Source organism: Hirundo rustica, chromosome 9, assembly GCF_015227805.2.
Source record: "Hirundo rustica isolate bHirRus1 chromosome 9, bHirRus1.pri.v3, whole genome shotgun sequence".
In the NCBI taxonomy this organism is placed as follows: Eukaryota; Metazoa; Chordata; class Aves; order Passeriformes; family Hirundinidae; genus Hirundo; species Hirundo rustica.
Window position 1 is genome coordinate 6,233,939 of NC_053458.1, and position 11,442 is coordinate 6,245,380.

The window sequence follows — 11,442 nt, forward strand, 5'->3', positions numbered from 1 at the left end:
GTGGGTGGTCATTTTTCAGCCGCAGCACATTGAGAAGACAGAGATATGAAATTCAATGTTACAGATGGAAGCTGGGGAGTCTGGCCTTCACCTGGCTGTAGTCCAGTTAGTGACATGTGTGTAAGATAGATCCCCCCAGAAAAGGAGGGATAAAACACCCTCCCTTCCTACCACAGCCTAGAACTTCAGCTCTTTTCTCTTTCAGCTCAGAGGAAATGACAGCTACATAGACATTTCAGGAGACACTATATATAGGGTGAAGTGAACTCTTCCCCAGGAACCTCTAGATCTAGGTCATCTTGCTTCTTCTGGGAGGCAGGAAAAACCAGGTTACTCATTGAACAAGAATACAGTTTCTAGAGGAAATAAAAGATTACTTGGAGCATGAAATTTTGTGCAGATAGTATTTTTTTGTTTCCTAAAGGACTTTTAAAAACAAAACTTGCCATTAAACACTGTCTCTTTGACTACCTGACTCCATCTACTTTAAACTGAGAAACCACTGTATCTATAGAAGGAATGGGCATTCTTTGGCAAACTTACTTTTAGTAGTTTAGCTACACAGTAAAGTAAATACAACTTCAGGTCGCAGAAATTTCAGGGAGTTTGTCTATATTTAGACGTAATGGAAATCCCTCCCTGCCATCTCATTTGTGATTCTTACCGATGGCTAGAAGGATTACACAAAACCCAGCCCAGCTCCAGGCGAGCTATCATATGAATCCACTCGGATGGACTAAATACCACATTCCCACTTCCAATCGAGGGCAGGTGGGAGAATAACCAAGCATCTCACTCATCTTTGGGCCAAGAGCCACCATCTAACAGCTCAGCCACTGCAGCAACATGAAGGTGCCATTAGCTGAAGAGGTGGGAGACCAGGGCAGGAAGAGTTTTCTCAGCTTGGGACAGACCTTAGTGCAACACCACCTATGCAGTGCTCCTCACCAGCTTCCCATCAGCAGATCCCTAAGAAGTGTTAAGTAGAGGTGTGGGCCTGTATTTCATTTCAGTGACTGCAGAGGGGATTTCATTAGCTCTTGTGAGCACAACCAAAACACAACCCACAGAGACTCAGAGAGCCAGGAACTGAGAGGTGAAAAAGCACTAACCGAGAAAAGAATTAACAGTTAATTTAAAGTTAAATATTTCTGCTTGAATTTTAAGACTGATTCTGCTCCCTTCCAAGGACACCATTCTCCACGGGACAATCCACAGCTGCCTCAAGGTCTCCAAATATACAGATGCAACATTAAAGAACTCTGTGAAGCAGCCACTAAAGCAATGTCTTAGTCATATTTCATAAGTTAAACTGAAGATATATGGATGCAACTGCAATGCAAATCATAATATTTAAACAGAAAACAACCAAGGGAAATCCCAAAACATCAGAAACTGGTACTGGCAATTAAGCAAGTACTACTACAGAGCATAAAATAAAGTCTGCAGATATTAAAATATTCATTTCAGTGTCTTAACTAAATCTGAATTTAGAGAATTAGTTTGTTGAGCCTTTTATGTATTTTCCACTGAATACAGCAGTTCACTGGTTTTTGTTAAGCAACAGTACAGACCAAACCAGTTTAGCAGTTTGGTATGTCTGCAGTCAAGCAATGCTTGCACTCATTTGTTCAAAACTTGAGAGCAATCTCTTCTCTTCCTGAACTTTAAATAAAATTAATGCATTTGGGCAAAATAAATACTACTTTTAATCTATATTGCAAAATTATACGATGTCTGAATTAAAGATTTCGACAACTGTATTAATAAAACACTGTGATTAATGTTCAGTGCACAGAACAAGCTCTGTATCTGGCTTTAATTACACTGATGAATAAAAGTCAGACACAGGCATCGTCCCAGCGTATTCATGCATTATACTGTCCCATAGATACTGAAATAATGGAATCTGATGCACTTTGATCTCTTAAATAAGCCTCCCACAGCTCTGAAACTGAAAGGGCAAGAGCACCCAACCTCATCCAATTCTGCAGTGTTCACACACACTCGTCAGAGATTTGTATCCCCACTACCAGGATACATCTTATGGGAATAAATACAGAGAAATATTGCTCCATTTCCTTCTGGCTAGAGCTTGTACACAAATCATCTGGAGAGCCACACAGACTGAAAGTGGTGGGGACTACAGGGACACCTTACAGTCTCCACGGAGCTATGTATACTTGGACAGGAGTTATGTTATATTTGTGGGATATATTCTAGTCTGATTTTTTCTTCTAAAGCAGTTTTGCCATGACACAGATTAGAAACTGGCAGCGTGTGGTAGATGTAATGGTTTTAATCATGGTTGCAGGACGGTCAATTCCTTGCTTTTGTCCAAACCAGCACAGACTGACTCATTTTTCGCTTACAACTGGATACTCAAGCAGCTTCATTAAATTTTATTAGTCATAAACCAGGCGTTTCCTTGATGCTGCTAAGACCTCTCTAAGCAGTCCAAACTCTACTGGCATGTGGACTAGTTACAGTCCCAAGCTCTGGGAAACTCTGTCAGCCCTGTCAGCCAGCTGATACTTGTCTTGGTCTGAGCATGAAGTTGGACCTGCACAAGCTTTTGCCCCTGGAGTGCAGGGCACTACATGCAATGACTGCTCCTGAACCTTGCCTCTAGAAATACAAATTGCTCCCTCTGAGCAAAAAGCAGATGAGAGCACATGGAGGCCACTCCAGTGTCCAAAAATACAACCAAGGGAAACAGGTTTCATTATTGCAAAGATAATAGTCTGCACATTCATCACTGCATGCTGAGGCTAAGGGAGGAACTGAATTTCCTGAGTCACAGTTTCTCTCATCCTTACAACAGTTTCAGTCCTCCCCTGGGCACCTCAGGTCTACATCATCCCTCAACTAAACCCGTGGCTAAAAACAGAGGGAGGACGAGAAGGCTCAAAACTCAGCCCAGCCTTTGACAGAGGGTACGCGAGCATGCAAATATGCACAGAGCACGCGTGAGCGTTGTGGTGGATCAGCAGAAATGCCCAGCGCAATAACCCAGCTGGTTGTGATTTGGCTGACGCAAGTGCGGTTAAAGGATGCTTCTTTTATCTCCTCCTCCAGCTGCTGCACGCATCTGCTCTTTGTCCGTGTCACCGTGTGTGGATCCTGGCCCAGCAGCTTTTATGCCACCGGCACTCTGACTTTCTTCTTAGCTGATGGGAAACAGAGGTTGGCAGATTCCTATGGAAGGGCTGGTAAATAAAATTATCACTCTCTGTAACTGTTTGGTCTCTTGGAAATTGTTTCATTAGTTCATAGGAAAGTCATGGTTGATTTGCTTTAGTCCATTCCACAGATCATTATCTCTTCAAAACATAAAAGTGGTTTATTTTCCGTGGGTCAGAAACTGACTCCAGATGTAGAGCCAGCGACAGCTGATCACAGCACTGAACCCGAGGTACATACAGGAAACAGAAGAACTTCCTAAAGGCATGGTGGTCCCAGATTTTAGGGAGGGTGGTACTGCATGTTTGGGTTGGCTTGTCCAAAAGAATGCATGATCTTCAGCATAGCAAAGATTCATTACCCTGATTAGGCAAGATTTCTTATTACCATCTTCACAGACTCTTCATTCCTACTAATCAAGCATCTGGAATGCAGGCAGCCAAATAAATGCTGAACTATCAGATTCCAAAACAGATTTTAGGAGACTTATCTACTGCCTTAAACAGATCTTCTGATAAAGCTCCCTCTCTACACCATCAGGTTTGTCATAAATTTCTGCAGAGGTTGCTTTTGTAATAGAGGAACATTATTTTATTAAAATCAAATTACCATTGAACACTTTACTTGAATTAAATTACTAAGCATGCCTGCAGTAAAGATAAACTTTATTACTCCTTCACTCCTCATTTTACAGTGAAGAAACTAAAGCATAGACCAGTTAAGTGGTTTGCCAAAGTTACAAACAGAACAGAAGACATTAAATAAGGACGATGATAGCTTATCCTAGGGCTGCTAGGGTGGGGGTTTTTGGTGGATTTTGTTTTGTTTAGTGTTGGGGCTGGGAGGTTTTATTGTTGAAATGCAGTTTTACCCATCAACAAGTTACACAACTCTACCTCTGCTGGGACAGGTCACTGCTATGGCTGTTCCCCAAGAGGCAGGCAGAACAAGACAGCATCTTCTACAAAAGCACATCCCACCTCCAATGGAGCAAGGCACAGCTTTGCTTCTGGGACCTTCGTAATGTCAGGGCCAATTTTTCTTGTGGTCTAAGTCAAGACCAAAGCTTGCTTTGCCTTTCAGAGTCAAGAGAACAGCGACCCTTCAGCTTTTTCCCCTGAAAAGGTTTTATTCTTGCTCAACCATGACACCTCTAAAAACTTGCTCATTTTGTAATTTTTGGTCTCTGAGGAACTGTTTCCTTAGCTCATAGAAAAGTCATGGCTGATTTGCTTTAGTCTATTCCACAGACTATTACTTCTCCAAAATACAAATATGTTTCTCTGTGCATATGGGGAGGCAGAAGCAAGGACAAGCAAAAAGACTGGAAGACACAAGTCTGCCACAAGCAAGAAGTGTTATTTTTAGCTCCTTTGCCTTGCATTCTGCAACTAGTTTGACTACAGCCTTTAACAGGGTCTGCAGAAGTGCTCATTAAGCTGAGCTTCCTTCCTTTGTTAAAGTGATGAACAGGGACACAAGGAAGACAAGGACAGACTCTGTAGAGCATCTTGATCCAACTTGAGACACTTCTTGCAGAAATCCATGTGAAGCAGAAGGCAATACTCTGTTAAATGTGATTATAAACATATTCTCTTCTTTTCAGATTTCTCTTGGAAAACCTTCTGGATAGAGTGGTTAGGAACAGATCCTTATCAAGCGCCAGTTCAACAACAGTGACTCTAGAAACCAGCCCTAATTTTATAAGAAAGGTAATACAGAGAACTCAAACATCAGCATACTCTTCCCACTACCTCTAGCCATGCCCAACACATTTTTAACCAACTGCGTTTAAAATCTATTTTAAGCAGCTAAAGCATTACAATATTCAACCAATATGAATTAAAATATTCATTTAAACTGTTTATGAATGGGTATTTTCAAGATTGAAGTTACCTAACTGTGATACCATCTGGTACCCTTTACTTTCAGGTCTGTCTTCCTTTCTCTCTTCTCCCTCTGCCCCACCAGCTTTTTTCACCAGCAAAATGAAAAACAGCCCCCATCAGCCAGCATGGCAGGCTGTGCGGAAACCAATATGCACTGAGACAGGAAATACAGGTGCAGGTTTTTTCTAACCGTTGCCTAGAAAGGAAGTTCAGACATAACATCCTCAAGAAACTTTTCACCTAGAACTGATTACCAGCAATACAATTCTCCAGACAACTTGCTAAATTCTTCAGCTGTGGAAGAATACAAAGTGTCATGGCATATTGTTCACTAACCAAATGATCTGGAATGCTACTATAATGATATTCATAATACATCTATTTCATTACTGTATACAAAATTATCTGTATAGCCCTATAGTGATATTAAAAAAAGGTCTATTGCATTGCACATACAAATAATTTACCAGAACTGCAGCATAAAACATGGAACACTTACAGCTTTTCTGGATGCAGGTCTAAATTGTATCACAACTATTAACAGGAGTTACTTCATCATTTAATGCTTGGTCTTTCACAGATAAAATGTTATTCCAGAAAACTACTGAAACACTTCTCCATTTCTGAGAATGAATTACATAAGGTCACTCAAGCAATCTCATCCTTGAAGAGAAGCCCCAGACATCACTGGCTATTCTATCATTTCTTATCCATGCAACAAACTCTCAACTTCAGCTCTTCCATCACTTTCCCTCCTCACTGCAGCTAATCTTCACCCCAGGCACTCCTGCCAGAAGGCAATAACCAGCACCACAGCAACAAAAACAAAGGCTTTGCAGCCCTTTGAAGTTTCCACCAGACTAAGGAATTGTGGACTGGAGTGATATTTCAGTTCACATCCACAAGTGCAACTGTAATTCATACACATCATCACCAAGATGTGAGGGACAAGCAGAAAAAAAGGGCAAGACATGCACAGGCAACTTTAAAATATATTGCTTTCTCTTATATGAAAGTAACCCTACTAGTTGGTTTGCTATTTTCATGGACAGCTTTCTGTATGTAATGTTTTCCCATTGCATCTTTCCCCTTTTCATGGTGTTCCAACACAGACCAAAAGTTCCAGCTTTGCACAACCACTCCATGGTAGATTATAACCTGCTACACTACTGCCGTCTTCTTTCTTGTACAATACACGCAGTCACAGATGATAAATCATTTCCATTGGGGCCCAAGGGAATTTTTGTTCAGCTGTTTCTATAAATTGGTGCAACTCCTAGATTAGAATTAATTTGGCTAGCAATTTTTAATTATATTAATTACCACGCCTTTGAAAAGACAGCATCAGAACACCAATGTAACATATTACTTAAGTCACGAGGAGCGTGTAACAACTGCTTGGTTTCTCTCTTGAACGAAAAGCATCCAACACTCCCATCCACGGGGCAGGGTTCATACAGAAATGCAATGGACTCTTTCAAGAAGATTCTCTGACTGTTCAAACTGTTCTTCAGCATCTCCAGGGCTGTGCTCCTCACTGGCCGAAGGCACTGCCAGGACAGGCTGATGTGCCACCTCCCTGAGCTGGGACAGCTGGAATGAAGCACACAAGCCAGAGGGATGAGGACGTGTACACTGTGTACAGGTGACACTCAGTTCAGAGGAGGCCCAAGGAGGCTATTGCAGCAACCTCAGTTTTAAGAGAAGCCATGAGACATTCTAAATTACACTTTCAAAACCTGCCGTCCCCAACAGCTTTTGGAGGATTATGGGAACACAGCATTGGGTTAAGCTCATGTTTGTGATCTCTCATCTCATTTTGTGCCTACAGCCAAAGCAAATGAGTACCCAGGCCAAAAGGTTTTAAATTAATCCCTTTTAAAAAAAAAAAAAATCCACTAGATCCACTGAAACATTTTATCTGGGCCTGTAAGACAACACAAGGTGGAACAAAGTACCAGAGGGTGCTCTGGAGCTCTTCAGGTAATAGAGTAAAATATTTTATTATTCTATCTGCCACATCAACATATCAAACGAGCTTTTATGAGGTTAGTATCATAAAATGCTTATTTCAGCACTTTAATAAGCAGTTGTACTTATGTCTCATGCTTTTAGCTAAGTAATTTAGCAAGCATCATACAACTTTTTTAGAAAGACTGCAGTGTATTTTGTCCACAGTAATACTTAGAAACTTATGGAGAAAAGGAGTAAAGCATTTTGTACTTTACGGGGTAAAAATTCCAAAATTTAATAAAATGGCAAATTATTTCCTACAGCTATTAAGAAACTATTCAAGAACAGAAATATGAGACAATGATTAAGAAAAGGGACACATCTGTTCTTCAAAATAAAGTCTCTGAGAAGAACTACCAGAAGTAAGAGAAACTGAAAAAAACCCAGTGAACTTGTACAGAAAAACAGCAGAAGGCGTACTGCCAACAGATGGTGAAGAAGTCATACACCAAAAAGGAAAACAAATTTGAAAGTATACTCAATTTTGAGGACTTGAGAAAAAAAAAAAAAAAAACAACAAACCCAACAACAAAAAAACCAAAACCAAATCTAACTCCCTCCCAATCACAGATTCCCTGGTTAAAAATGGAGCTGCATGTTCTTAACACTTAGAAAAGCAGTTGTAATTTCTGGGTTCTAAAATGGAGGCATTCAAAATTAGCATCCGTCTACGAAAATGTTGGTCCAGTCTCAAAATCACTTCCTTCCTCCCCACCATGAAAACACACTCCTTCTTTGGTGTGTTTTCATTATCTCTCATGTTAGTGATCAAGCTCAATGCACTGGAAAAATATCTGATGCTTTAATGGGGCCACTTTCTCATTAATTCAGATACCTGTTTAAAAAGATGCTTCCTCTCTGAGGCCTTTCTGCAACAGCTGGTAACAGATACTGCCACAGGAACCAAGACACAGGTATTTGCAGAGCCGCTCAATGAAAGTTATTCCACATTATTCTATGTCTCCATACTGTCAATCCAATTCTCAACCTCGTTTTTGGAAGTAGGAATTTTACACAGCCAGTTTAGTAGCACTCACTGATCAAAGGAATTTGACATGCTACACTGCAATTTTTACAGGGGGTACATTTTACAGTTGGAAATAGACAGGTGAATAAAAATTATGGCATAAAAAAAAAAAGAGTCCCACGTGAATGCCCATGGCACAATCCTGTCGGTACACAAACAAGCACTTTAAATGTCAAAATAATACAGAAGTCGTCTTCTACAGTTGTGTATCTTCCCCCAACAAACCTCCTTCCGTTAGTTTGCATACCTTGCAAGAGCTATTCAGGAAGCTGACACATTGTTGTTGCAAACCCAAGAGCAACAGACGCATCAGATTTTACTCTCTTCTAAAATATGTCCACTTGCAGCTGAAATTTCAGCGGTGGACTTTAAAACTGTTCACCTTCCAGTTTCTCCAGGCTAGCTGCTACAAGTTTTCAAACCTGTTTTATCCCCTTCCTTGCTTTCATTCCTAATGTCTACACATTATACACTAACTCTGGTTAAGACACTTAAAGAAGTAATTACTAGAAACAAGGGCACAACTTTCCCATTTTTAACACTTTGAGCTGCCACTTGAAAGTTAAAATGAGTGACTTATTTCTAGCACAAAAGTAATACTGGAGCATCAGCAATTGTTCACACTTAAGAGTTTTGAGTATCTTGTAAACATTAACTAATTTTAAATTATAAATCCCCTCAACCTCAAAGTACAAAAAATCCTGCATAATATTGTAACTAAGATTTTTTTTTTTTTTTTTTTTTTTTTAAGTCACAAGCCATTGTGGTTCAAAATCTGTGGGAAGAGTAGCTCTGATTTTGACTACGAGACACCAAAGGCTACCCTAAGGTGAAGCTCTAGGAACTGCCAGGATCAGTGGAGGAGCTTTCAGGACAGACAGTGATGTTTGACACAGCCAAGTGCCTGAGGGCACATTACCTGATGCTGCACAGCTCTCCTCAGCTGAGGGAAGGTTTGCTATGAATACACTTACTCGATAATAGACACCTGTGGGCTCATTTATTTTACTGTCTGCCGTGGTCTCAGTCAGCCATCCACACTTACAGACAAGTTTTTTGTCAAGAAAAAAAAATTACAAACCTCTGATGGCAGAGAAAGAGTCGTTATCTACACCAACATCCACACCAGAAGGCCAGAATAAGGCATATACCTGATTGATGACTCTTACAAGAGCTAACAGGTTGTTTTCAAAGGGAAGAACAAGAAAAAAAACAAACTCCAGAAGTATTCTCAGAATCACAGTTATAAATGCAATGAATTACACAGTCAAACTTTTTATGCCGATTTGACAAAAACACAATGCATTTCTAAACCTCATGGACCACTCAGGTTTAATTTAGAACAAAACAACCTTTAAAAATCTTGATCTGCCACCAAAGACTTTCTATTTACTGGACTTCAGCAGACATAGCTCAGAAATCAGAAAAGAAAATTCCTCACATCACGGAATTTATTGTGACATTCAGCTTTCGCACCCAAACAAAACAATCAGGCACACACTGCCAAGAAACATCAGCGCAGCTTCAGGGCACCAGCAAAGGGCTGCTACGTGTAGGGCTTCTCTTCAACACTTACGGGGCTCCTATCAGGGTGGAATTCCTGAACTTGCTAAAGCATTTTTAGATTACACGCCTGTCCGGTTAAATACTTCCTGCAATTTTGTTAATTATACATCAGGATCTGCAATTAGGGAATGACTCCCATCCTAGAAAACATACAGCTCTCAAGTCACCCCTCCAGACTGTGCGTCTCGACTGCTGTTTCTATAGATTCCTCTGGAATGCATGTTATTATCCCAGACAGGAAAATACTTTCAAAACTTGAATAGAACGTGCACTTCTACCGCTGGATGCTTTTCCTTTTCATTTTTTCAGCGCTGTAGACCGCTTGTTCAGGTCAATACACATTTCCATAGGTGGGGGTGGAGATCCGGGAGCAGACAAGTGCAACCCCAAGTTCAAGTTCCCTTTCCGTGCCCATCCCTTCCAGAGGCGGCCAAGCGCAGGCTTTCACACCAACGCCATCCCCCCTCCACATCGGCGTTACCCTCCGCTGTCATCAAAGCCAATACCCGGCCTTTTCCTTCTTTCCCCCTGATTCGTCATCGAGATGTAAATTAACAGATTCTCTCAGAGACAGGGGAAAAAAAAAAAGACCCCACCGAACAATGGGAAGCACTTCCCCGCCGGTGCCCCACAGGACGGAGGGAAATAGGATCCCCTGCGCTGGGGGAGTTACTTAGCGGGGATCAGATGGTGCTAAAAATACGGGAGCGGTGCGAGCGGGCCCGGACAAAGCCCGGGCAGGGCCCGCGGTCCCGGTCCCGGAGCGTCCCCGCGCCAGACGGTGATGTCACCGCCGGCGGCAACAAAGGACGCGGCACCGGCCGGGCGGCCCCTGCCCTCCGCCCCCCGCCCCGCCGGCGGCACCGCGCCTGCCGCCCGCCCGGAGCGCCGGCACCGGCCGAGACAAAGCGGCTTCCCCCGCGCTACGTGCGGGCGGAAAGGGAGAGGTTCGGGCCGCCCAGCGCCGGAGCGGCGGCGGCGGGGAGGCGGCGGCCCCCGGGGCGGTGCGGGCCGGCCCCGGGGCGAGCGGCCCCGCGATCCCCGCCAGCCGCGGCGGGGCCCCGCTGCCCCCGGCCCCGCTCCCGCCCCCTCCCCTACCTGATATGGCGGCGGCGGCTCCTGATCCGGTTCAGCTCCGTCTCCGTAGCTAGCTCTGTCCGACTGGGACTCGTGGAGTAGCGAGATGTCATCCGAGGTGGGGGACTTGAGGCAGTTCCCCATCTTCCCGGGGGGAGCGCGGCCCCCCCCTCCGCCTCCTCCCGCTCCGGCGGCGGATCCGCGCCCTCAGCCTCCCCGCCGCAGCGCGCAGCCCGCAGCCGCCCCGCCGGGGAGGCTCATGCCAGCCCCGGCCCTAAGCGGCTTAGCAGCACCAGCCCGGCCGCCTCCCGCTCCGCTCCGCAGCCGCCCCGACCCCCGAGCCGGGGGGGGCGGCAGGACGGGCCTCCCACCCCCCGTGGGGCAGCGGGCTCCGGTGGGTCCGCCCGCCCCGCGGCTGCCCGGCGCGGTTCTGCTTCCCGGTCACCAGCTCCTTGCGCACTGGGCTTTGTCGCACGGGCCGCCCTGGCTCCTCCTCTCACCCCTCCCCGCCGGGCCCGGGGAAGCAGCCGCGGGGCCTCGCTGCGCTCCGCGCCCCCCGGCCCCGCCGCGGGGACAGCCCTGCCCGCCCCCGGCGGGACGAGGCGGCACAGGACGGGCTGGGGGACCCAGCCGCCTGCTGGGCTCCCCCGGCCCAAAATGGTGGGAGCCGCTTCGCTCCGCCCCCGA

The 11,442-nt window shown here is 44.6% G+C and overlaps 1 protein-coding gene across 1 annotated transcript in view; it reads right to left on the reverse strand.

Moving 5' to 3' along the window:
- Window positions 1-11,253, reverse strand: part of RNF11 (ring finger protein 11) — a 30,436-nt gene extending 19,183 nt beyond the window's left edge. Inside the window, exon 1 of the mRNA XM_040072576.2 lies at window positions 10,777-11,253. Within this exon, the coding sequence (XP_039928510.1) occupies window positions 10,777-10,899 (123 nt within the window). The 5' untranslated portion in view covers window positions 10,900-11,253. The remainder of the gene's footprint in view (window positions 1-10,776) is intronic.
- Window positions 11,254-11,442: the final 189 nt, after the last annotated feature.